The sequence below is a fragment of the Chenopodium album genome, chromosome 6 (genome assembly GCF_948465745.1).
Source record: "Chenopodium album chromosome 6, dcCheAlbu1.1, whole genome shotgun sequence".
NCBI classification, from domain to species: Eukaryota; Viridiplantae; Streptophyta; class Magnoliopsida; order Caryophyllales; family Amaranthaceae; genus Chenopodium; species Chenopodium album.
In genome coordinates this window covers 2,222,339-2,249,947 of record NC_137839.1, presented here as the reverse complement: position 1 = coordinate 2,249,947, position 27,609 = coordinate 2,222,339, and the positions used below count along the sequence as shown (strand labels likewise).

General features: G+C 35.5%; 3 protein-coding genes across 5 annotated transcripts; 1 reads left to right on the top strand and 2 right to left on the bottom strand.

Annotated features, from left to right (window-relative positions):
- Window positions 1-418: 418 nt before the first annotated feature.
- LOC145635544 (protein FAR1-RELATED SEQUENCE 6-like) lies at window positions 419-4,862 on the bottom strand. The gene is made up of 2 exons (XM_081686850.1): window positions 3,357-4,862; window positions 419-2,158 (listed from the first exon to the last, which is right to left on the bottom strand). The coding sequence occupies exons 1-2, from the start codon at window positions 4,571-4,573 to the stop codon at window positions 1,102-1,104; spliced, it is 2,274 nt and encodes a 757-aa protein (XP_081542976.1). The 5' UTR covers window positions 4,574-4,862; the 3' UTR covers window positions 419-1,101.
- Window positions 4,863-5,017: 155 nt separating this feature from the next.
- On the top strand, window positions 5,018-13,252 carry LOC145634246 (putative glycosyltransferase At3g07620). 3 transcript variants are annotated; one of them, XM_081685667.1, is made up of 6 exons: window positions 5,018-5,057; window positions 5,366-6,121; window positions 6,352-6,488; window positions 6,803-7,151; window positions 7,805-8,529; window positions 9,875-10,008. In XM_081685667.1, exons 2-5 carry the CDS (start codon window positions 5,423-5,425, stop codon window positions 8,471-8,473), a joined length of 1,854 nt encoding a protein of 617 aa, XP_081541793.1. In that variant the 5' UTR covers window positions 5,018-5,057; window positions 5,366-5,422; the 3' UTR covers window positions 8,474-8,529; window positions 9,875-10,008. The 3 variants fall into 3 exon arrangements, with proteins under 3 accessions (XP_081541793.1, XP_081541794.1, XP_081541795.1); XM_081685668.1 differs by lacking the exons at window positions 5,018-5,057; window positions 5,366-6,121; window positions 6,352-6,488; window positions 6,803-7,151 and adding exons at window positions 10,701-10,831; window positions 11,327-11,675; window positions 11,876-12,640; window positions 12,754-13,252 and having other exon boundaries at window positions 8,398-8,529; window positions 9,875-10,599; XM_081685669.1 differs by lacking the exons at window positions 5,018-5,057; window positions 5,366-6,121; window positions 6,352-6,488; window positions 6,803-7,151 and adding exons at window positions 10,701-10,831; window positions 11,327-11,675; window positions 11,876-12,738 and having other exon boundaries at window positions 8,398-8,529; window positions 9,875-10,599.
- Window positions 13,253-14,500: 1,248 nt separating this feature from the next.
- Window positions 14,501-16,758, bottom strand: LOC145636197 (putative flavin-containing monooxygenase 1). Its single transcript, XM_081687687.1, has 4 exons — window positions 16,330-16,758; window positions 15,811-16,048; window positions 15,341-15,504; window positions 14,501-15,164 (listed from the first exon to the last, which is right to left on the bottom strand). The coding sequence occupies exons 1-4, from the start codon at window positions 16,756-16,758 to the stop codon at window positions 14,742-14,744; spliced, it is 1,254 nt and encodes a 417-aa protein (XP_081543813.1). The 3' UTR covers window positions 14,501-14,741.
- Window positions 16,759-27,609: the final 10,851 nt, after the last annotated feature.

The following is a 27,609-nucleotide window of genomic DNA, read 5'->3' as shown; positions in this document are numbered from 1 at the left end:
AAAGAGATAATAAAATTAAATATAAAAAAAAAAATAAAAAAAATTCATTTATATAGTTTATATATATATCATGAATGCATCAGTCTAATGAGGATAATACCTTTTTCATCATACACCAATGAACCAACTGGTAGCTGAATATCTTCCCATGATTTAATCTCTGCTCTAGCACAAAGCGATTTTCTTTGTTTTGTTTTGTTTGTTTGTTTGATTGTGTGTGTGTGTGTGTCCTTCAATTAACCACTTCAGCTCACAAACAATATAAACACATAAAATTAATTTGCTTCAAGTAAAGCTTAGATAAAATTTACACATACCAATTCAATATATATATATATATATATATATATATATATATATATATATATATATATATATATATATATATATATATATATATATATATATATATATATATATATATAATAAGTGATTACAGATAGGACTAGAATCACATTATGTTAGTATGTTAGTTACATATAACATGAGATGCAGATCTTTTACTCTCCAAATATGTTTTCATTTTCAAATAAGATGAGCACACATAGGACAAGATCCTGAACTTACAGAAGAAAATAAGGGAAGGGCTCCGTTAATACACGTAACATAGTTAACACTAAGAGGAAGAGCACAACAAGAATACAGAGAGCAGAAAATAAGATATAAGCAAACTCTGAGTTAACACCAATTTTAAAATTGTCATTGGGTGTCAATTTATTCTGACAAATTTACATGCTTCAAATGCCTCCCTTCCAATTTGTTTTTCCCCCCCTCTAAATTTCCACATCCACCATATATAGGTGTAACAACTTTTCATAGCATAAGAGGAAAGGCAGGTTTAGTTTTTTGGTTACAAAACTTACAAGTCAATTAAGATTTTCAGTTTACATTTGGCACCTTAGAGCTATACACCAGCAATTTGCCAAAACAACTAGAAAAGTTGGATTTTTTTTTTTTTTTAAATATAGGAGCATCTTAGATTCTCAAGAAATCTTAGCATGATAACCACTTCTTGGCACACGGTATCCAAGGCTACAATATTAACTTACAAGCTCTCTGCCATTTCTAGTCAGCATCAATGTTATCTAACATGTTATGTGCCTAACCATATCTACCTACCACAACAGAAGCCTTGGTGCCTTGTGTTGGGTATGACAGTGTCATCTGTGACTGACCATTACTCTCCACAATGCCATCGATAACAGTATGCACATCTTTTAAATCAGTGTCACCCATACTACTAACACTCCTCTTGCCCAGCCATTCATTTAGTGAGATTTGAATATCTTTCAACCCGTTAATCACAACTGCCATTGTCTCCTCTGCATTACATGCAATATCACAAAGTGGTTCAAACACAGCCATCATACTGTCATACCTTTTCACCTCGATCAAATTTGATGGATCATGGTATGCCACCTTCACTCGTGCATGCTTCCGGGATACATCCTTACGCCACCGCTTCTGTATGTACTTATCAGGAACTTCCCCAAACAAGTGATGATCTAGCACCCTAATACAATGCCTGCACAATATCCCATGTGTCTCGAACAACTTGCAATCACACTCCACTTCTCTTGACTTAACACTGTAACTTACTCGGTACAACCTCCTCCTGTCAGTTATGACCTCCTCACTTGAACCCTTGAAAACAATCCAAACACGATCCTCCATGAGATGCACCACTGTGTCTCCAGCAACCTCCCCCTTTCCATAGCAGTAAATAACTCTCTCACACTCCCTTTGAACCTCTCTAAACTTATTATTGGTATAAACCTTTTGGAAGACCTCCTCCGCCTTGAATCCAGTTACCAACTTCCTTACATACTTCATAGACTTTATATCTTCATCCTTCTCAATGGATACCTTATCCTCCATTGCTGCACAGTACTTCTCGGCAAATTCAAACAACTTTGTGTGCCTTGTCACAAAATTGTCAAAAAAATTGTTCATACTTCCAACCCTCTGCATACCTGCCAAAAATATATCCTTCATGAATGCTGGGGCCCACATCGCTCTCTCCTCATAAAGTCTCTGCAACCACTCATTATCTCCCAACTCATACTTGTCGACAACACGAACCCACCTACTCTGAAACTCGTCAATCGTAAAACTTTCATAAATTACTTCCTTGAGTTCATCCTCTAATTCTTGGTACCTACAACAATTATATCTATAAATGTCAAAGACACAACCAACCATTTCAGATATGTAGTTCAACACTTAATCAAGGGAGATTAAATGTGAAAGTTTTGGTTTCCTGTCATTTATACCACTATTGGACTTCAATGATTATCATTTACACATAACTGAATTTGCTGTGAATTCGATCTCTGTCTTTGCCCTAGTCAAAATTGTTAGGTCTTTCATTACCATCTTTCATTTCTCATGATGAAATTACTTTTCATATAGTGAACAAGCTGATTCTGTATTCTTATTTCTTGCTGTTGAGGCTTTCCCCCATTAAGCCACATCTTTATGCCTTTTTGGGAAAAACTTGGTTTAGTTGAATAGAAGGTTCTAAAATAACTAATGCAATTTTACAAATAATATTTTCATCAAAATTTCAAACAAGTATGATAGAGATGAGTGTTTTGGCTCACAGATCAGGTTAATTAAGCTCTGTTTGTTGTCAATTCCAAAGAAAGCATCAGGAAGATTTAGGGTTTTAAGCAAGGGTAATGGTTGTGTGACCTCAATTGGGGTATAATTCGTCTTCCCCGCAAGACATACAGGGGATTTGGCTGGGTTACTGTGGTCATTAGTCATGGTAAAGGATCTCACTCAGAATTGATCAAGAATGACAGGTTACTAAGCTTGATAGTCAGCGTTATAATTTCAAAATGTACATATCTGTGTTAAGCTCTATCATTATTTGTAGCGGAGTTCTAGATTTTCCCTTTTTTTTGGATCATTACATGCCAAAGTCACAAACAACATAATCAAATAGAAAATCGATGGGAGCAATGTTGTCAAGCATACAATTTTTTATCGATTTTATTTGTTTCCTTTTGTTATCTGAGCATTTGATGTTAACCAAACTTTTCTTTCAACACAGCTTTCTGGTTAGGTGCTTATAGTTTCAGTTACATCAAATACTAGGTCCCTTTTCAACACATCCGAACTTCATATTTGCTCTTACTAGATCACACTTTTGTTCAACTTTCTTCTACATACATTATTTTCACTTTTCAGTCACATCATATAAAAACTAACATGAAACACATTCATAATTTCATATCAGGTTGGGGCTAACAGAAGTTAGAATAACTACCATAATAACTGCATACACACCAAAACACAATGCAAATTCTCATCTATAACATGTATATTAATTAATTCTTAAAAGTTGTTACCTTGCATACATGCACATCTTTTTCGGCAACTTTTGCAATATTTGCCTAATACACCACTTATGACAAGTATCCGGGATGGCTTCCGTAATCACCTTCCTCATTGCTTCATCCTCATCCGTCAAAATAGCATTAGGGGCCTTTCCTCCCATGCATACCAACCATTGCTGGAATATCCAAGCATATGTGTCAGCATCATCATGGGAAATTAAAGCACATCCCAACAAGGTTAATTGTCCATGATGGTTAACACCTACAAAATTAACAAGTGGCAACTCATACTCATTCTTCAAGTATGTTGTATCAAAGCAAACAACATCCCCAAACTCTTCATATGCTGCTTTACTCCTTGCATCTACCCATAACACATCCTGCAACACCCCAAATTCATCAAATCTATGGGCATGGAATAGATTTTGGCTGTTTCCTTGCATTCTCTCAAATAAATCCATCATAGAATTTGCATCACCACCCTCCATTCTCAGCCTTCTCACATGCTCTACTACACGGGGGTGATTCTCCATCATTGGCACATCCTCAACAACTTCCCTCTTCACCGTCGAACTCCCGTGAATTTGTAGGACACATGACCCATCATTAAAATCATTAGATAGCTTCCTATTTCGAGTTTCCCCAACCCCCTTCATCATACCCTCTTTCGCTACCTTTGACTTGGTTAGGGTCAGCTTGTGATTATGCTCCAACACAACTTTCTTCAATTCCCACCCACCTTCCGCATTCAAACTAGCATAAACCATCACAGGACACTCACACTTCTTCGACTTACGTTTTCTTATACCTTGATCTTGAGCTTCCATGCTCCCACCAATCTCCATTCCTTTAGCCCTCCTCTTTGCCTCCCTCCTCATCTTAGTATCCGGTACACCATAACACTCACACCGCCAAGTTCCCGACCTCCTAACCTTCCCACTCTCCTTCCCAGTTCTATATGCCCCTGACACCCTACTAACACCAAACCCTTGGTCCATCCCATATCTTTTATAATATTCATCCACAACCTCCCATCTCTCAAACACCATCCCCACCCTCGGCGGGGTCACGGGCAATAAACTCGACTCCGCCGCCTTCGACTCGTTTGTCGAAGACACTCCTTCCAATTCATCAACAATACTAACTCCATTATCAACCTCTAGAGCTTCTAAAGACACTCCCACATCTACATCACCACTAAATTCCTCACAATCCATACTCATATTCATATTCAATCATGCAACATTCAAACGTGGGAACACCCCAAATTTATACACAACAATTCCAAATAATCAAATTTCACAAATCAAATAAATTTATTATGCCAAATTTAGAACCCCAAATTTTTTTAAAAAAAACCAAAATAATCACATTAAATAACAATTTTACAGATTACCCGCCGAATTCCAACTTTTAGAGGCGCCATTTTTGTTCAATTTTCCGGCGAATGAAGGAAACGTCGTGGTATTGAGGAGAGAGAAAGAACAAGAGAGTGTTTTTGTGTTTACTTCAGAGGAGAGTGAAATTTTGTACAGGAATAGAAATTTTGGGGTAAAATTCGGAAAGATGATTTCAGTACAAACGACGTCGTATGATGCATTTTATCCATAAAACGACGTCGTATTGATGCTTCTTGTACACCTTGGTATATGTACCGACATTTTTCATTTGTCATTGCTTATGTTGGCTGATGATACTCAACAAGTACAACAGGTACACTCTCTCTCTCACTTCACTATAATTTGCTACTCAAAATTCAATTTTTTTTATTGTAAGAAGTATAATTTGCTTACTTTTATCCAACTTTTATGTTAAATTGTTAATGGGTGTGTAAAATTTAGCTGAAAGATTTCTCTTTTAGTTTATGGGTCTTAAATTTTGGTAATTTGGGAAGTTTTGGTAAAATTTGATTTGAATTTTCTATAAATGGGGTTTAATTATGCTTTGTTCTTCAATAATTAGTATTGTTTATGTGTTGGTGTGGCTATTTTGATTCTTCAGTTTGATATTGCATTTACCAGGTGATCACAAGGTGGTATTTCACTAGATTATTTAGGGTATAGACTATAGAATAACAAATGGCTGGTTTGTTCATGAAATTATGCAATTATGGGCGAAGATTGCTCGTTTCGATGACGGGAATTTTAGTAGTTATGATAGTTCTAGCTCAATTTTGGGCATTGCTCTCTGGTAGATACATATCTACTTTGTCGCCTGGCGAAGAGGCTTTGCCTCTAGCAGTGATAAGGAGTCCATCTTCTTGGATTTTGGTTAAGGATGGTGATTTTGATATGGTGGAGGGAGTAGGTGGTAAGAATGCAAGTGAATTGGGGGAGGAGCGCGTTGACAGTGGACTTATATTGGACCGTGATAGAGCTAGTAGAAGTGAACATGATGATGCTTCTGGTAAGGACTTATTAATGAGGAAAACTAGTAGTGTGGAGGATGGAGGAAAGCAATTTTATGCATTGCATAAGAATTCTACTGGGGATAGTGTTGAGGATGCTGGAAGTATGGATGTTTTGACTAATAATTCGACTATTTCTGGTCAAATTTCTATGGATACGATGGAACCTTTGGGTACTAGATCAATTGCTTCAACATCAACGAGCAGCTCACAATTGCACAAAATCGAGCAGGTAGTGGGGTTGGAGGCTGGCAGTAAGAATGACACATCTGTGATTGAAAGATATGTAAGAAAGATGAGAGGTGCTACGATTACTTTATCTGAGATGAAATCAATGTTGCTTGATGGAACTGAATTAACTACCTCAGTGGTATGGTAGTGCCTTTCTTTTTCCTTTTTTTTTTTTATTATTATTTATAATTCTAATTTATTTACTTGGTATATGTGGCCAATGTGGGTATGTGAGAGTGAGAAAAAACAAAGTTGGTTAGAGCTTCCTTGGAAACGATTCTCATCACCCACCTTGTGGCTCTCTAACACCAAAAAAAGTACATGCTGGATGTTGCACATTAATCTCTTGTTTCTTTTGACTGAATCTAGAGGCGAAGAGGAAGAGGATCTACAACACGTGACCGCCAACTTCTTTCTGCAAGCTTGCAGATCAGGAATGCTCCTGTATTAAGGAATATATCTGACTTGCATGCTCCTCTTTACCGAAATGTGTCTGTGTTCAAAAGGTAAGTCTGTCTATGATCTTCTTACTAAATTTTGTGATTGTTTGAGAAGCCAAGGATGCTTGATTGCTTGCAAACAGATGATGTAGGTACTTTTATGTGCCTATGTTCTTACTAATTCAAAGACTTTTTTGAAGCACAGATTGAAGCAGATATTGGTAGAAACCTTGTCCACCATACTAGCATAAATTAAATATGTCCACTGGAATAACAAATATCAACCAGACATGAAACCTTCATTATTCTGTTTATAATCTTAAGGGTTTATTGTGTTTATCAGAGCCAAATTTGAAGTGCAAGTGTAACTGTTTCTGCAGGAGCTATGACCTAATGGAACGTCTACTCAAAGTTTACGTATACAAAGAAGGGGAGAAGCCAATATTTCATCACCCAAGACTGCGGGGATTATATGCAGCAGAAGGATGGTTTATGAAACTAATAGAGGGAAGCAGACACTTCAATGTAAGGGATCCTAAAAAGGCCCATCTTTATTACTTGCCTTTCAGTTCTGAAACACTACGCACAATCCTGTACGAGAACAAGTCTCATAGTATCAAGAACTTGGAGCATTATCTCACAAATTATGTGGAATTGATTAAAACGCGATACCGCTTTTGGAACAGGACTGGGGGAGCAGATCATTTTTTCGTTGCTTGTCATGACTGGGTATGTCTTCCAATTTCCAAGCCATATAAACAAATGTCAATGTTTTGTATATCTTTTAGATGTTTGTTACTTGAGTGTTCTATATTCCTTTTTGTTAATTTTTATTTATTTTCTTAGTCAAACCAAATCTCTGCATTATTTGGTCAGTGCCATAGGTCCACATCAAAACTCTTGTATATGCAGCTCAGCAGCACTTTTGTTTCTAGTTTTTAAGTGAAAGCATTGATTTTTGATCCTTTAATAGTGAATACCAAGTTTGAGAATTGAGATAGTATATTGCATTTGTACACTTCAAAGTAGACCAAGAACAGGTCAGAATCTTCAATATAAGCAAGTTCTACCCTTGGACCTACACCTCTAACCAGCCCTTTTACCCTCATCTGAGTGATGTACAAAGAATCCTTAAAGAATAGTTTAGGGTGTGAAAGTCATTTTTCAAATTCAGTAAGGCTGAAGGTAACAATCAAGAGTACAAAATTACAAAGTCTGCTACTTTAAGTACCATAAGTAGAATGAAGGGAAATTGAATGTGTATAAGAATCCCAAACTTAAATATGACAAGCTGTAATGCTGTATAGTATATTGCCTTGGTTTGAATATCCAAACTCGCATTCTATCCCCTTGATAAAACATTAAAACACTGACCTTTTCAGGGCCCACGTATAACAAGAAATCATATGAGCGGTTGCATTAGAGGATTATGTAATGCCAATGTTGCAAGAGGCTTTAACGTAGGCAAGGATGTCAGTGTACCTGTAACTTATGTTCGCAGTGGAAATGACCCCACAAGAGACATAGGAGGAAAACCACCTTCAGAGAGGAATATATTAGCCTTCTTTGCCGGACAACTGCATGGCTATCTCCGTCCATTATTGTTGCAATACTGGGAGGATAAGGTACCAGATATGAAAATCTTTGGTCCAATGCAGCGGGATATCCAAGGCAAAGCAGTCTACAGGGAGTACATGAAGAGCAGCAAGTACTGCATTTGTGCCCGAGGTTATGGGGTCCACACCCCTAGGGTTGTTGAATCCATATTCTATGAGTGTATTCCTGTAATTATCTCTGATAATTATGTGCCTCCTTTCTTTGAGGTGCTAGATTGGGAGGCATTTGCCGTGTTCGTTCAAGAGAAAGACATCCCAAATCTGAGGAACATCCTTCTTTCCATCCCTGAAGAACGGTACCTTGATATGCAGCAAAGGATAAGAAAGGTGCAACGACATTTCATTTGGCATAAAACACCAGAAAAGTATGACTTGTTTCACATGACCCTTCACTCATTCTGGTACAGCCGAGTTTCTCAGATAAGGCCTGCTTAAAATCTCTTGTTGCTAGTTGAAGCTGAATCTATGACTTGTCTGCATCTTCAAAAACAGTAAGTTAGCAACTATTTTCTATTTATTACTCCGTTTTGTGGTTAGACTTTTTGTAGTACGTTTCAAAGACTAATAGTTCTTCCTTTTACTGATGCGATGAATCTGGTATCCTCATGATCTGGCCTGGTTGATCTGACCATGATATTTGATATATATGGTTCATGATCTTGCTTGGTTGACTTGTTTTCACATTACAGAGTACTTGGGGCATATCCTTGATCTGTTTGTTAAACAACATTGCACACATGAATAAGATCATGCCTCATCATACAAAATCTTTTCAAATCAGAGTAGCTTTATTTTGTGTGTGGTTTCTGAACAAGGGAATGAGTTAAATTCACCTTGGATGAATTGCTGATCTATTTATTACTAGTAGAATAAATTTTATTCAACTTCATCCTTAGCTGCTTCTCTTTGTTGTTCTCACTGTAGCAGCTATGAACGAATGCCTTATTATCTAGATGTTTGAAGCTTAGATGATTAAAAATGGTCTTTTCTTGTTTTTTTTTTTTTTTGTCATCGTGGACGAGGACAGTAAAGTGAGTTTATCATCTGAGTCCTGCTAACTGGCTGTTGACAGCTGAAGGAGCCCTATTTCCGTACCTTATCCATGATAGTTGAAGGATGCTGCCATATATGGCCGTGCCATTACCATAAGCTCATAACCAAAGTTGCATAGATAAGAAGAGACGAGAAAGAAGGTGAAAGATTTTGGGGTAGAAAATGGAGGAGAAGTTATATTATTACATTGCCGTTAAAGGCCTAAGGGGAGAGGAAAGAGGAGATTAATTTATTAGTTACTGTTAATTACAGTGTTCATATATCAAGATAATGGGACAATTAATCTATTAATATTCCTTGAGATTCTCTAATTAACTTTGTGTTAACCATAATAAGGAGTATAAAATAGTACTTCACACTGTCAGTCTCAAACGTGGTCTCTCATGTGGACTGCAGAAAGTCAACAAACTAGCACTTTTTATGCACTCTCATGATTTGAAAGTTTGATACTGAAAATTATTATATTATTCTGCAATCTCATATGGAATATTTTATGAGTTGAAGTTGCTTATGTTTCTCCCTCTTTAGCTTGAAGATCTTCCTCTTCACCCCCTGCTTTCACTGTACTGTGTAAGATTTTTCATTATTCCCGGGTCTATTTTGAAACTCCATTTATAGAAGTGAGGTTAGTTATGCAAGTATTTATTATGTATGCTAGATTATATTTCTCTTCGTTGATTTTGTGGTATGGAGAGAGCGAGATATTGGGTTAGATTGGTAAAAGAAATTAACATCAATTCATTTAGCTAATCGCCTTTTGTCTGTATCCACTTGTTTATTCAGGAGATTGCTTGGATTTAATTTGGGTATGTTCACTATGTTGGGGTTTCCTGATACATAGTATCTCAAGGTCGAATATGATGGCCCAATTCATGAAACTACATTATCCTGGGAGACCAGTAGCTCCTCTTTTTGTGGTGGTATTTTTAGCCGCCATGACAGTTTTGTATCAGTTTTGGGGATTTCCTTCTGGGAGAAACAATTTATCAGAATTGTGGCCCAAAAGTATACGTTCTGGAAATTCGATGATGAATAGTACTTTCAACTCAGGGAACAGAGTTGATATCAGTACCAGTAAACCGATAGAAGAGGGTGAGCCTTATCACAAAAGAAGTGGAAGGGATGTTTTCAGTAAGAATGTTTCAGTCACAACAAATGATATTAGCATGGAGAACGGGGCAAATCAATCATATATCCTGCAGAATAAAACTACTCAGAACAACAACAAGAAGCATACTGCTGACTTAAATGTGGAGTATAGCAGTGCATCTGTTTTTACAAATAATTTAACTGGAGCTAGTTCACTTCCCATGGATAGATCAAATACTTTTGTATCCGTAAGCAATTCAAAGGTGAACAGTTCAAACTGGCCAGTGGAGTTGCAGGGTAGTTTGAATGAATCGTTCAACATTGAGAAGTATTTAAGAAGGATGAGGAGGGTTAGCTTGATAACCTTGTCTCAGATGAAATCCATGCTGCTTACCAGTCCCAAGTATATCAATTCTGTGGTATTATGGGCTCTTTTTATTTTTTTTTATTATCTTACAACTAAGTAGAGTTTCTTGTGTCTTGCAACTTAATGAAATGCTTATTTGTTGATCTATAACAGAGGCAGGAATGGTCAGCAATACGTGATAACGAGCTTCAGTCTGCTAGTATACAGATTAGGGACGCCCCCATTTTAAGAAGTGTTGCAGACTTGCACACTCCTCTTTTCCGGAATGTCTCTATATTCAAAAGGTAAGCCAGTTTGAAGATATCTTCATTGATATATGTGTTCATGTCTTTTTGCCAAGTGCTTAGAATCTTTTTTTTTTTTCCTCCTTATGAGAGCATGCTGATGAGGGCATACGAAGTTGACGCGTATGCTTCAGGATGAATTTGATCTTGGTAGAATTAAAAAATTAGAGGACACATTTTCTCTGTTTGATTATTGAGGCCTATTGGACAGTGGCCTTCTTGTAGACTTGGCCACAATTGAGTCTGACTGTTGTTGATTTTCCCAATTTGTCTACTTCTATTACAAGAAATTTAATGCTATTATTACTAAACTATTTTTTTAGCTCTATATATGCTTAATTATGCAGCTAGCCCTGTGTAATAATTATTTAAAAGTTTCAATCATAAGTATGAAATTATGTAATTAGCAATTTGTATAATACATAGTCTATTTGCCTATATACACAAATGTGCCATATCTTATTGCATTATTTACCGAAAGGACTGTGTATGTAGGAGCTATGACTTGATGGAACAAATATTCAAAATTTATGTATACAAAGAAGGGCAGAAGCCCATATTTCACCAACCAGAGCTGACTGGAATATATGCAGGAGAAGGGTGGTTTATGGAACTGATAGAGAAAAGTTCACACTTCACTGTAGAGGACCCTAAGAAAGCTCATCTATATTATTTACCCTTCGGTTCCACAACTTTACGCTGGACCTTAAATGCTGAGAAGTCTCATAATCCCAAGAAGTTGGAGGATTATCTTAAAGATTATGTGGATTTGATCAAGAATAAATACAGCTATTGGAATGCTAACGGGGGAGCAGATCACTTTTTTGTTGCTTGTCATGATTGGGTATGTTTTATCCTATCCCTTTGTACCTTAATTTCGCTTTATTGTTCGGTCTATTCTGGGTGCTTCAGTTTTTGACTTTTTGTTTATCAAACAAGGTAACACAAATGTAGGAAAATCTTCTTGTATTTGGAACATTGTTGTATGTGAGGGATTTTTTTGGTAAACTTCATTTTTTTTACTGACAAAAATGTGATCCTTAGGCTTTACGTATAACGAGGAAGCATATGAGCAGCTGCATAAGAGCTTTGTGCAATGCCAATGCAGCAAGAGGATTTAGTATAGGCAAGGATGTTAGTGTACCGGTTACATTTATTCACAATGAAGATGACCCTTCAAGAGATATGGAAGGAAAACCACCTTCAGACAGAGATATATTAGCCTTCTTTGCTGGTAAAATGCATGGATATCTCCGACCATTATTGCTCAAGTATTGGGAGAATAAGGTATCAGACATGAAGATATTCGGTCCTTTGCCCTTTGATATAGAAGGAGAAACAATGTACAGAGAGTACATGAAAAGCAGCAAGTATTGCATTTGTGCCAGGGGATACCAAGTTCACTCCCCTAGGGTGGTGGAGTCCATTTTGTACGGGTGTATTCCGGTGATAATTGCTGACAATTATGTGCCCCCTTTCTTCGAGGTGCTAGACTGGGAAACATTTTCTGTTTTCGTGCAGGAAAAAGACATCCAAAACCTGAGGAGCATTTTACTATCTATCTCAGAAGACAGGTATCTAGATATGCACCACAGTTTGACAATGGTGCAAAGGCATTTCAAATGGCACAAAACTCCCCAGAAGTATGACTTGTTTCACATGATCCTTCATTCACTTTGGTCTAGCCGGGTTTCTCGGATGAGGCCCTTGTAGCAAGTCTTTGTTGCACCCATACTTTCGACTCTCATCTAGCAACTCCACAAACAACAAGAGCCAGTGATAACAATCTAGCAGACCAATTCATCAACTGTAAGTTTGTCATTCTGAACTTGCCATAAATTGCAATTTATTGTGAATTGCCAAATTTAGCCTGTCTGCTGTTATAATTCAGTAACCATATGTACATGCCTCCGTCGATGCAGGTGAATAAATAAAGCTATGTTTGGTTGAAAGGAAATTTCTTTGAACTGAAGTTTATTTTCATTGGAAATTAGGCTTCAAACTTCATTATCCTTTCTTTTGTTCCTTGCCTAAACATTTAGAATTCAGATGGAAACTACAAATACAGTATATTTTCTCACAACCAAACACAGACTGTATCCTGGCCAAATTCTCTTCTGATGACCAATCATCACATAAAAGGAGATTGTATTCTTTGCGGTTCAACGGTGGAGATGGTCTATCTACTCCTGCAACTTGGCATATTAGAACATCTGAACATACAACAATTTTTAAAGGACTCATTTTTCACGCAACCTCTCTTCTTATTCTCGTGCCAAATCGTGTTCTTGATCACTTGTTATTTCGATTTTGCTTGTTGTTACGAGGACAAATAAGAAATGAGAGTACAGGATTTATAAATTATGTACTGATAACTTTTAAGAAGTTGATATTATGGTGCTTAGAGTCATCAATAAAAGTTGAATCATACCCTGTAGTTTATAATTATGTACTGTGAATTTTGAGTTCACTTCTTGCAGCTTATCGATTGAATCTACTTGTATCACTCTATGACTTGCATAATGTCACACAATTGGAGAACACCCAAACTCCCAAAAACGTCTTGCTTTCCACAATATTATGCCAAGTAAAGGTCAATTTAAAAACGGTAAAAAAAAAAAAAAAAAATCAAAGTTCCCAATACGTCTTGTATTTAATATAGACTTTAGTTGATCTTATTTAAATACGGTCAATTTAAATGTAACTTCTACAATTTTACAGTAAGATTTATTCCTTTAAGGATAACTTTTAATTTTTTTTTTTTTGAAAACAAGGATAACTTTTAATTTGTAATAAGTTGGATTGCATTTTAATGTGTATTATATCAAGGAATGCACAGAGGCTAATATGTTTTATCTTTAATCTAATACATAATGAGAATTTTTTTAAGTTAAATCTTATGTTAGCAAAATAATAACTTATATATATAAGTGTAACTTTAGATACTTTTAGGTTAAATCTTCTTACAATAAGTAAATCAAAGTTTGCCTAAATCAAGAATTTGTGCAACATATGTTACAACAGTCATACTTCATAGAAAGAACAAGCCTTTATGTTAAAACTAGCATACTTTACTACATACCTAAATACTTGAGAAGTATATAATCAATCACTTGTACATAATTCAAAGCTGATACTAATAAAATTCTTTGGATGTTGTAAGTTATTCTTGTCCCTTTACCTTCAAATCCTTACTTCCACAGCAACTCTTTACCAAAATGCTAAGCACGACAGAATGAAATAAGGCTTAAACTCGAATCCTAGTGTTTTCAAGGCGACAAGGCTACATTTCAAGCATAGTCCATCGGGCCATATGGCTCGAACCACTCAGCCAAAAGTCCCGTTTTCCTCTTATGGTTCAAGCCCATGTCCTTGCAAAGCTGGTCATTATACCAGATGTGTACTGCTCCAATACAAGATCTTTTGTAATATTTGCCAGAGTATCTCTTCATAACTTTCTCACATTTTAAGACTTCTTTCTCCATTTTTTCAATGCTTGGCAATTTGAATTTACCATCAAGTAGCTCAAATAACCAACGACACCTTAACTCTGAAGTGTACAAGTTTGCAATGCTCTCTGTAGATCCAATTACTGCTAATTGCGGAATTCTTGGATGGATACATTCCCTACAAGTATGTCACAAAATATTTATCAATTTATATGCAACATTATTTCAAAAAAATTTCTTAAGGCCTGTTCACATTTACTGAATTGAGCTGAACTGAACTGAACTGATTGGAACTGAACTGATTGGAGCTGAACTAAATAGAGCTAAAATAAATATTTTATATGAGAAGGAAATTAGGAGCTGAACTCAACTGGACTGAACTAAAATTAAGCTGAAGTGAACAGGCCCTTACTTACCTACATGATATTACTGTTTGACTTACACATCACGTGCATATAAAACTAGTACAGTACATCATAATACAATACAAAATTGAGAAATAGTACAAACCGATATAATGGAGATGTTTCATTGAAAGAGTCGGTAATACACTCTTGAAATTTGGGAGATGCAAAAATGTCTTTGAGCTTTTGATCTCCCTTAAATCCAGTAGCAAATATAACCAAGTCACTTTTAATTAATTGTGTGGGATGTCCAACACTACTATCATCAAGTACAACACCTTCTTTGTAAAAACTAAAATTTGTTGATCTTTTCAAATCTATGCTTCCTTTCTCAACATTATTGTAAAACCCTTTTGGAGTTCTTACAATCATACATGAGTTCATCTCTTGTAAGAAGTTGTAGTCCGGTACCGTGTTGAATTTTTCTAGAGGTTGTTTCTTCTTAATTTCGCGCTCCACTAATTTGCTCAATCCCCATCTCTACATGTAATCACAACCATATGATTAGTATTCCCTTACGTAGATGTTACGTGACATTATGTACTTTTTCAATTTTTTATAATCAAGGATATGAACTCTAACTTCGAAAAAAGAGTGCCTTTTCAATTTCTTATAATTAAGGATATGAACTCTAACTTCGAAGAAAGAGTACATACCAAAGGAGAGAGCAATGAGGCTAGGAGATTAATTAGAGGGCCTTCTCCTGGTGTATGTACCAAGAGTTCGGAAAATCGGTTCAAATACAAGTTTTTCCAAGTGAAGGACTCGTCTACATTCCAATGAGGAGTCCTACATATCATTGTGCATGGAAATTCTACTCCTGCAATAATCAACATCACATTTAAAGAAGACAAAAACATGCATGATCATTCATTTTGGTGTTGTCCGTCATAAAACCATAATACAAGTCATTTTGATCTCACAATAACTATTGTTGCGTAATAATTTTATTTAAGACTATTGTTGCGTGATAATTTTATTTAAGACTTTGTAACTCTTAACGTAACATATTAACATAACTCTTAGTGTAACATATTGTCCTGATCTCACGATGGTATGGTTTTAACTTATATATGGGCAAATTAAGACTATGCAATTAAGCATATGTACGCGATTTTGGTCTTACCATTAGCAACTGAACATTCCATAGCAATGTCCAATGCAGATTTTTTGAAGCCAACTACGGTAACTCGCTTCCCTTTGATTAAATTTCTAGCATCTTCATTTTCCATGTTAGAATAGTCCATAGAATGCATCACTTTCCCTTCAAAAACCTCTGGCCCTTTGCCTAAGGGAAACTTTGGTATATTTGGTAGATCACTGAATCTTCCAAGACACAATATCACAAAATCTACTTGCATAACCTGTATAAATTATTGAAATTGGTCATTACTATGAAAAACTGTCACCCTAGCTAGTCGATCATTCACAAATCAATTAACGTATTCATGTATTATTGTCAGAAAATATACCAATCAGAAACCATTATTACTTTCAGAAAAGTGACAACTTTTTTCATACATTTGAAAATAGTGCAAAATATGTGACTATTATTATTGGTAGAAAGCTAAGAGAGCATTCAGACACACGAGATCTCTATATTTTAAATAAGATAGTTATAGATCGATAAATAATATTTACTTACCTGATTCACTCGAGTTGGTTGAGTAAGGTCTTGCATGGTAATAACCCATTTATTACCCTCATTGCTACCCCAAAGAGGCCAAGATAGAATATCTTCATTATTAAAACAATCATACTTTATACTCACCACCTTTGTGTTAAACTTGATGTGTTTAAGCAAATCAAAATGTTTAGCATAAGATTGAATGTAACTAAACACTTGATTTTGATTAGGGAAAGTTGTTTCAACAGAAGAAGGCCAAGGAAAATCAGAGAATTGATAAAGTTGTTTAGGAGTTTGAAGCTTTGTAGCCTCCAAAGTTTTGATCCAAACACCACCAATGGTGCTACGTGACTCAAAAACTATGGGATTGTAACCCTTAGAAATGGCATATTTACATGCTAATAGACCACTAATTCCTGCTCCTATGATGCCTACTTTTCTTTCCATTGTTAAGTCTATCATGTGTATGTGGCTCTCTTTCAATTGCAAACCCGGCCTCTATTTATATAGATGATCGATAATTAAAAATATTATGGCCTTGTTTGGTAGTTAGCTTATTGGGGGTATATTAGCTTATTTGACTAACTTTAGCTGATTGACTAGTCAAACAAGCTAATATAAGTGTTTGGTAGAAAGCTTATTGAAAGAGCTTATTCCACTAAATAAGTTCTTTTTGAAAAAGCTCATTTTAGGAGCTTTTTCAATTAGCTTATTCATTAATTATTGTGAAATGACACTTATAACCTCATTTAATTTAAAATCCTATCTAAACTACTTACCCCACAATTAGCTTATTGGTCATTTCACATACTCGGTCACCTTTAAGCTATCAGCTATTTACCAAACACTTTTATATAACCAGTTAATACAATAAGTTAGTCAAATCAGTTAATAAAATCAGCTAGTCAAAATCAGCTAACTCAATCAGCTTCAGCTTTCAGTTTTCAGCTTTCTCCCAAACAGGGCCTATATATATTTCTCTCATAAATCAAAACGTCAAATAATATGAAATGAATTAAGAAATCGAAGTACAGTATATATGGTGTTAGTATAACCTTAAAAATTTGTTACAATTGAAGAAATCTGCTACAAGGATGCAAAATTATTCACTAAGCTAAGAGATACTAAGAAATTCTCTTCTCTTGATGTTTAAGTCATTGACCTTGGCTCATACGTTATACGTACATACTTCGTATATTGTGTCGCCTAAAATTGAAATAACTTGATAACTTGGTAGGCAAAGAAGCATTTATTATGATAGTTGTAGCAAATTTAATTTAAAGCGATATACTACCTTCGTTAATTATTACTCTGCGTGCAACAAAGAGGTATTATTTGTAAAACATAATATATTCTGATCCTTTATTGTATATATGGAGTAATAATTAACGAATGTTGTATAATTTCAATAATTTTCATACAATTCTTTTTTTTAACATGTCTGATACTGTATATATCTTGCATTAAAACGAGAACATTTTGGTTGACCCAAAAACATTGACATACAAGTATTTATTTAACTTCTATATGTAGAGAACAACCATTAAACGTAACTATACTGTGAGAATGAAGCAAGCAATGATTACTTGATTAGCTAAATTACCTCAAGTCAACGAAATAACAAGTATACGACAGATGAAGATAATGAATGTGTGTAGTACTTCGAACGGAATTACGATTATCACTCAATCGTGTTGTGTATGCGTAGGATACTTAGGCGCTAAGCTCTACTTGAGTAGGCTAACATAAGATGAGGAACCTTAGAAAAGGTTTATTACTCGCACAATAGATTAGATTATTAGTAAGCTAGGATACACACACTTCGGTTATTGCAAAGTTACATACAGAAATTAAAAGGTTTAATTTATTACTCACACAATAGATTAGATTTAGTAGTAAAACTATGATACATGGACACTTCACCTAACAGATTATTAGACTATTAGTAACTAGTCGAAGTGTAGGGAAGAAATTACAAAGGAATACATAATTAAAGGATGTAAGACTGTACGTGCATGAAACATGAGATGAGGACAACATGAACTTCTTGAATTATGTCTAAGATTTGGATGTCCTCAATCCTCATGATGAAAAAAAAAAAAAAAAAAACTTGATACTTTCTCATGAGGAGGAATTTTTTTTCCTAAGATTAACTGTTGTCTTGAATTGATCGACATCAAATTAGCTAGATGTGCAGAAAATTTTCTTACAACACAAAATAATAGCATGAAAACATATTTGTGGATGGAGAGCGTAATACTAGTACATATATAAACAAAAATAATAAATTTATAATGTAAAAATTTGAAAAAAAAAAAAAAAAAAAAAAATCTGACTTATATTTTTCAGCAACTTTTTGGTGCAAATCAACCCGACTTGTTATTGACCCAACCCGAATTTTATCAGACATGTTACTAATCCGACCTAAAAATTCAACCTGATCTATTACTAACCCGACTCGAAATCAACACGACTTGTTATTGACCCGACCTAAGTTCAACCCAAATTGTTCCTGACCCGATTTCAAATCACCTCAAATGCAATTTAGACCACCTTATTATTGCTGATAAAAGCATTTTGTCTAGGGAGACCAAGTCGTTCCAGGTCAGCAAAAGAAAAGAGCATCATCCTCAAATTTAAGAGTTAAATTAAGTATATATTTATTGTATGGTCAAAGGAAATAATTATCTTTCTAAATTATAGACTATAGTTCCCTAGTATATTGCCATGTATATTATAGTCAAAGGAAATAATTAGCTTGATAAAAATGATAATTATCTATTTATAAGTAGTTGAACCTGAATATGACCTGACTTGGAAATGATCCGACCTGATTGTAACCTGCAAATTATTGACTTGAACATAACTCGACTTGAATCCGAGAATGACCCGACTTGGAAATGACCCAACCTAATTATAACCCGCAAATTATTGATTGAACCGAACCCGACTTGAACCCTAGAATGACCCGACTTGAAAATGACCCGACCTGATTATAACCCGTACATTATTGACTTGAACCGAACCCGACTCAGACGCGAGAATGACCCGACCTGATTCTAACTCGCAAATTATTGACTTGAACCAAACCCGACTTGAACCCGAGAATTACCCTAACCCGTGAAAACCCAAATTAAACCCGACCCGAATGTAACCCGACATGTTATTAACCCGACCTAAACCCGACCCAAACCCGATAAGAAGTATGACCCGATGTGACCCAACTCAAGCATGACCCAACCCAAACCCGACCCGCATAGGTTATGGAATTAATCCGAATTGACCCGACCCACTCTTACCGACCCATTTATCTGAATTGACAGCTCTACCCAAAACCTACAAAATTTCTCATAAAGCGTGGATATTAGCCATCAACTTTGGAATTTCTTGACCTTTTTTCACACGGAAATAAAAATTGCCGAAATGTTTACCATGGTCCCTAATATCCTCCGGGAATCCAATTGGTTGGGTGAAACCATCCAATTTGCCTTTAAACGACCAATTTACCAGTTTACAACTTGCACCGATTTCATTTACTCAAGCTTACCAAGAACATTTATGAAAACATATAATGATCATATATGGATCCAAACGGCATTATAAGACCCCGAGATGTATCCCCTAAAATCTCAATGCTTTTCGACACCAGGCTTCGAAACATTTGAAATTTCTCAAAAAGCGTGGATATTAACCTTCAATTTTGGAATTTTTTGACTTTTTTTCGCCCGGATATAAAAATTGCCGAAATGTTTACCATGGTCCCAAATATCCTCCGGGAGTCCAATTGGGTGGGTGGAACCATCCAATTTTCCTTTAAACGACCAATTTACCGGTTTACAACTTACACCGACTTCATTAATTCAAGCCTACCACAAACATTTATAGCAACAAATAATGATCATATAAGGTTCCAAACAACATTATATGACCCCAAAATGTATTCCCTAGAATTTCAATACTTTTCGACACCGAGCCTCGAAGACTAAAAAATTCTCAAAAAGCTATATAACCTTCAATTTTTAAATTTTTTGACTTTTTTCGCCCGAAAATAAAAAATTGCCGAAATGTTTACCATGGTCTCTAATATCCTCCGGAAGTCCAATTGGGTGGGTGGAACCATCTAATTTACCTTTAAATGGCCAATTTACCAGTTTACAACTTGTGCCGATTTCATTAACTAAAGCCTACCACAAACATTTATGACAACATATAATGATCATATATGGTTCCAAACGGAATTATATGATCCCGAAATATATCCCCTAGTATTTCAAGACTTTTCGACACGGGGCCAGAAACCTCCAAAATTTCTCAAAAAGTGTGGATATTAGCCTTAAATTTTGGAATTTTTTGACTTTTTTTGCCCGAAAATAAAAATTACAGAAATCTTTAACGTGGTCCCTAATACCCCCTGGGAGTCCAATTGGTTAGGTGGAATGATGAGTCTATTTTATATATATATTTATTCCCCGTCCCACGGTCATATTTGTGCTTATTTGGGCTCTACGGAGCTATTTTTATTACTAATATACGTTTTCTAGCGTTTTTGTAGAGTTGGTATTATTTTGTAGGAATTTGAAGAATTATGACAATTCCCGAGCTTATTGAGCCACTATGAAAATATTAGAGATGATCGTACCTTATGACGAGTTTTTGAAGCCCAAGGTCGAGCTAATTAAATTTGGTTCGATGATTAAGGGCTCGGTTTGTTTGGAGTATTAATTTTGTTGCAAGTCCAAGATAAATTAAGAAAAGAAAAATTCAGCCCAAGTGAAAAAGGCTTGTCGAAGTTATGCCCAGATTATGAAGTCGAGGAAAAAGGCGCGCCCGATCGGGCGCGTGTTTTCGGAAGTCGGTTTAAGCGTTCGTTTTATTTGCTTTAGCTTAGGTTTCGTAGATTAGTATAAATACTCTTTTGTGGAGCTAGTTTTAGTTGTCTTGGATCATTGTGTGAGACAATTTTCCTTAGATCATCTCTTTTCTCACTTCTTCTTCCCTTAATCTTTTCTCTTAGACTTTCTCTCTCTACTTAGTTTTCTCTCTCTTAATCTCTCTCTAAACCTTTGTTCTTATTTCTTTGATTAATTCCAGAATTATTTTGGTGACGATTTCTCTTCCCTTAATCTTAGTTATTTATTTTATTCCTTTGATCATGATTTATTTTATTGCTTTGCTTAGTTTATATTTAATTATGTGTGAGTAGTTTAATTTCTAGGGTTTATGGGGATCTAATAAATGATATGAAGGGGTAAAATATTGTTGTTGATTATCAATGCTAGATTAATTTCCTATTGATTGATTTAATGCTCTGTGACTAGATTAGGCCTATCTTTTATGCATGAGTTTGACAATATTGATTCAAGAATCGAGAGATGAGAATTAATGTTTAGGTCTAGTTTCAATAGGCAAGTTAATTTATAAATGGTTAAGTCAAGATTCGAGAGATGAGATTTAATACCGATAAATTAATTGTGTGATTGTAATAAGTAGCGAGAGCCCTTTACAATCTGATTAATTGATGCATTGATGATTGACTATTATTGATTGTTGGTATTGCATGATGATTTCTTATTGGATTGTTTTAATGTTTTACAATTGCGGCTTGTAAAAGTACAACAATATTAAATTGATGAATCGAGCAGATGTTAATTTGATATTAAAGGCTATTTTCGATAAGAACTTAGATCTAGTAAATTGCGAGAGCCTGTTAGATCTATGTTGGTTAATAAATTGCGAGAGCCTGTTAATCATGTTATTTATGCAATGTCAATGATTGATTACCCTATTTTACCCCGGAATATTATTTATTGGTGAACCTATGCCCTAGATCCTTTATATATTATTTTCTCCTTTTTCCTACTCTTTTTAGTTTAGTTTCATATTCAACTTTTAATATTGGTTACTTAAATAATTTAGATTATAATATTTAATTAGGAGTAAAAAGACTTGTTTCCCTGTGGAGATCGACCCTACTTCCCTATCTACTTTAGTTAGTGAATTAGGTAATTATTTTTTATTAGGGGATACGACTTCACCCTGTCATGGAACCATCCAATTCGCCTTTAAACAGCCAATTTACCGATTTACACCTTGCATCGATTTCATTAATTCAAGCCTACCACGAACATTTATGACAACATATAATGATCATATTGATTCATATATGGTTCCAAACGGCATTATATGTCCCCGAGATGTATCTCCTAAAATCTCAAGCCTTTTCGACACCTGGCCTCTAAACCTCCAAAATTACTCAAAAAGCGTGGATATTAACCTTCAATTTTGGAATTTTTTTTAACTTTATTTTGCGCAAAAATAAAAATTGTCGAAATGTTTACCATGGTCTCTAATACCCTCCGAGAGTGCAATTGGGTGAGTGGAACAATCCAATTTTCCTTTAAACGACCAATTTACCGGTTTACAACTTGCAATGATTTCATTAATTCAAGCCTACCATGAACATTTATGACAACATATAATGTTCAAATATGGTTCCAAACAACATTATATGACCCCGAGATGTATCCCCTAAAATTTTAAGGATTTTTGATACCGGGCCCTGAAACCTCCAAAATTTCTCAAAAAACGTGGATATTAGCCTTCAATTTTGGAATTTTTTGACTTTTTTTTCGCCCGGATATAAAAATTGCCGAAATGTTTACCATGGTCCCAAATACCCTCCGAGAGTCCAATTGGGTGGGTGAAACCATCCAATTTGCCTTTAAACGACCAATTTACCGGTTTACAAATTGCACCGATTTCATTAACTCAAGTTTACCAAGAACATTTATGACAACATATAATAATCATATATGGTTCCAAACGGTATTATATGACACCAGGCCAAGATGTATTCTCTGGAATTTTAAGACTTTTTGACATCGAGTCCTGAAACCTTCAAAATTTCGCAAAATGCATGGATATTAGTCTTCAATTTTGGAATGTTTTGACTTTTTAATTTCCGCTTGGAATTAAAAATTTCCAAAATTTTTACTATGTTCCCTAATACTCTCCGGGAGTGCAATTGGATGGGTTGGACCATCCAATTTGCCTTTAAACGACCAATTTACCGATTTACAACATGCACCGATTTCGTTAACTCAAGTCTACCACGAACACTCATGATAACATATAATGATCATATGTGGTTCCGAACGGCATTATATGACCCCGAGATGTATCTCCTAAAATCTCAAGCCTTTTCGACACCTGGCCCTAAAACCTCCAATTTTTCTTAAAAAGCGTGGATATTAGCCTTCAATTTTTGAATTTTTTTTCCCCGGAAATAAAAATTGCAGAAATGTTTACCATAGTCCCTAATACCCTTCGAGAGTCCAATTGGGTGGGTGGAACAATCCAATTTTTCTTTAAACGGCCAATTTACCGGTTTACAACTTGCACCGATTTCATTAATTCAAGCCTACCACGAACATTTATGACAACATATAATGATCATTTATGGTTCCAAACAGCATTATATGACCCCGAGAAATATCCCCTACAATCTTATTTATTTTCGACACCGGGCCCTGAAATCATCTAAATTTTTTAAGAAAAACATGGATATTAGTCTTCAATTTTTTTTATTTTTTTTTTATTTTTTTTTATTTTTTTTTTATTTTTTTTTTACTTTTATCGCCTAAAAATAAAAATTTCCGAAAATGTTTACCATGGTCCATAATACCCTCCCAAAGTCCAATTGGGTAGGTGGAACCATCCAATTTGCATTTAAACGACCAATCTAACGATTTACAATTTGCACCGATCTCATTAATTCAAGTCTACCACGAACATTTATGACAACATATAATGATAATATATGGTTCCAAACAACATTATATGATCCCGAGATGTGTCCTCTTAAATCTTGAGGATTTTCAACAACGGGCCCCAAAACCTCTCAAAATTTCTCAAAAAGCGTGGATATTAGCCTTCAATTTTAGAAATTTTTTACTTTTTTCGCCCGGAAATAAAAATTGACGAAATATTTACCATGGTCCCTAATACCCTCCGGGAGTCCCATTAGATGGGTGGAACCATTCAATTTGCCTTTAAACGACAAATTTACCGATTTACAACTTGCACCAATTTCATTAACTCAAGTCTACCACGAATATTTTTGAGAACATATAATGATCATATATGGTTCCAAACGGCATTATATGACACCAAGATGTATTCCCTGAAATTTCAAGACTTTTCGACACCGAATTTCGAAACCTTCAAAATTTCGCAAAATGCGTGGATATTAGTCTTCAATTTTGGATTTTTTTGACTTTTTTTGCTTGGAACTAAAAATTGCCAAAATATTTACTATGGTCCCTAATACCCTCCAGGAGTCCAATTAGATGGGTAGAACCATCCAATTTGCCTTTAAACGGCCAATTTACCGATTTACAACTTGCACTGATTTCATTAATTCAAGCCTACCACGAACATTTATGACAATATATAATGATCATATATGGTTCCAAACAACATTATATGACCCCAAGATGTATCCCCTAAAATCTTAAGGATTTTCGATACAGGGCCCTGAAACCTCCAAAATTTCTAAAAGCGTGGATATTAGCCTTCAATTTTGGAATTTTTTGACTTTTTTCGCCCGGATATAAAAATTGCCGAAATGTTTACCATGGTCCCAAATACCCTCCGAGAGTCCAATTGGTGGGTGGAACCATCCAATTTGCCTTTAAACGACCAATTTACCGGTTTGCAACTTGCACCGATTTCATTAACTCAAGTCTACCAAGAACATTTATGACAACATATAATAATCATATATGGTTCCAAACGGAATTATATGACACCAAGATGTATTCTCTGGAATTCCAAGACTTTTTGACATCGAGTCCTAAAACCTTCAAAATTTCGCAAAATGCGTGGATATTAGTCTTCAATTTTGGAATGTTTTGACTTTTTCCGCTTGAAATTAAAAATTTTCAAAATGTTTACTATGTTCCCTAATACTCTCCGGGAGTGCAATTGGATGGGTTGAACCATCCAATTTGCCTTGAAACGACCAATTTACCGATTTACAACTTGCACCGATTTCGTTAACTCAAGTCTACCACAAACACTTATGACAACATATAATGATCATATATGGTTTCGAACGACATTATTTGACCCCGAGATGTATCCCTCAAAATCTTAAGGATTTTCAACACGAGGCCTCTAAACCTCCAAAATTTCTCAAAAAACGTGGATATTAGCCTTAAATTTTGGAATTTTTTTAACTGTTTTCGCCTATAAATAAAAATTTTCGAAATGTTTACCATGGTCCTTAAGACAATTCGGGAGTTCAATTAGGTGGGTAAAACCATCCAATTTGCCTTTAAATGGCAAATTTACCGGTTTACAACTTACACCGATTTCATTAACTCAAGCCTACCACGAACATTTATGACAACATATAATAATCATTTATGGTTTAAAACAGTATTATATAACCCTGAGATGTATCCCCTAAAATCTCAAATCTTTTTGACATCGGGCCCCGAAACATAAAAAATTTCTCAAAACGCGTGGATATTAGCCTTCAATTTTTTAATTTTTGTAACTTTTTTTCGCCCGAAAATAAAAATTGCCGAAATGTTTACCATGGTCCCTTATACCCTCCGGTAGTCCAATTGGGTGGGTGGAACCATCCAATTTGTATTTAAACGTCCAATTTACCGGTTTAGAACTTGTACTTATTTCATTAACTCAAGCCTACCACGAACATTTATGACAACATATAATGGTCATTTATGGTTTCAAACGTCATTATATGAACCCGAGATGTATCGAATAAAATCTCATTTCTTTTTATACTTGGCCCGAAACCTTCTAAATTTCTCAAAAAGCTTGGATATTAGCCTTCAATTTAGGGATTTTTTTTACTTTTTTTGCCTGGAAATAAAAATTGCCGAAATGTTTACCATGGTCCCTAATACCCTCTGGGTGTCCATGCCAACAAAAGAAAGGAGCATCATCCTCAATTTAAGAGTTAAATATTGTATATATTTGTTGTATGGTCAAAGGAGATAATTATCTTCCTAAATTATAGACTATAGTTTCCTAGTATATTGCCATATATATTATAGTTAAAGAAAATAATTAGCTTGATAAAAATGATAATTATTTATTTATAGTTAGTTGAACCCGAATATGACCTGACTTGCATTGGAAATGACCCGACCTGATTGTAACCTGCAAATTATTGACTTGACATAACCCGACTTGAATCCGAGAATGACCCGACTTGGAAATGACCCAACCTGATTATAACCCGCAAATTATTGACTTGAACCGAACCCGACTTGAACCCGAGAATGACCCGACTTGAAAATGACCCGACCTGATTATAATACGCAAATTATTGACTTGAACCAAACTCGACTCAAACCCGAGAATGACCCGACCTGATTCTAACCCACAAATTATTGACTTAAACCAAACCCGACTTGAACCCGAAAATTACCCTAACCCGTGAAAACCCGAATTAAACCCGACCTATTGTTCACCCGACTCGAATATAACCCGACCTAAACCCGACCCAAACCCAGTAAGAAGTATGACCCGACTCTAGCATGACCCAACCCAAACCCGACCCGCATAGGTTATGGAATTCTCCTGAATTGACCCGACCTGAGTTGACCCGACCCACTCTTACCCGACCCGTTTACCCGAATTGACAGCTCTACCTGTGGCAAGGATTACTCGAATTGTTTTGTTAAGAGTTGCCCAAGTTATTAAGTTAGGGGTTACTCGAGTTACTCGGTTAGGTTACTTGAGGGGTTCGGATAGGGGTTACTCGAGGGGTTCACTAGGTCAAGGGTTACTTGAGGGGTTGCTTGGTCAGGGATTATTACTCGATTTACTCGGTCATGAGTTACTCAGTTAGAGGTTATTTAAGGAATTCGATCATGGGTTACTTAAGGAGTTTGGTTAGGGGTTATTAAGGGTTCGGTTAGGGGTTACTTGAAAGGTTACTTAGTCAGGAGTTACTCGAGGGGTTCGATCATGGATTACTCGAGGGGTTCGATCATGGATTACTCGAGGGGTTACTCGGTCGGGAATAACTCGAGTAACCCCTGACCGAATACCTTGAGTTAACCCGACAAATCGAGTAACCCCTGACCGAGTAACTTGATTAACCCTTGCCGCACGGTATAGCGGGCGACATACAAAAAAGTATGTATATATTTTAGGTTTGGTTGATAAGAGATTTAGGCCCCATTCACTTTACCTTAAATTTTGATAAACTGGAATTATTTTTACTTAAAAAATTTCTCCCATAAAACAATCTATTAA

Bases quoted from the DNA above. Each gene is read 5' to 3' on its own strand.
- LOC145634246 (XM_081685667.1), top strand. From the start codon at position 5,423: ATGGCTGGTTTGTTCATGAAATTATGCAATTATGGGCGAAGATTGCTC. The intron at 6,122-6,351 runs GTATGGTAGTGC...GACTGAATCTAG, and splicing joins CTGAATTAACTACCTCAGTG to AGGCGAAGAGGAAGAGGATC. The intron at 7,152-7,804 runs GTATGTCTTCCA...TGACCTTTTCAG, and splicing joins TCGTTGCTTGTCATGACTGG to GGCCCACGTATAACAAGAAA.
- LOC145636197 (XM_081687687.1), bottom strand. From the start codon at position 16,758: ATGGAAAGAAAAGTAGGCATCATAGGAGCAGGAATTAGTGGTCTATTA. The intron at 16,049-16,329 runs GTAAGTAAATAT...TAATTTATACAG, and splicing joins AACCAACTCGAGTGAATCAG to GTTATGCAAGTAGATTTTGT. The intron at 15,505-15,810 runs GTAAGACCAAAA...TGATTATTGCAG, and splicing joins GGAATGTTCAGTTGCTAATG to GAGTAGAATTTCCATGCACA.
- LOC145635544 (XM_081686850.1), bottom strand. From the start codon at position 4,573: ATGAATATGAGTATGGATTGTGAGGAATTTAGTGGTGATGTAGATGTG. The intron at 2,159-3,356 runs GTAACAACTTTT...TAATTGTTGTAG, and splicing joins AAGATGTGCATGTATGCAAG to GTACCAAGAATTAGAGGATG.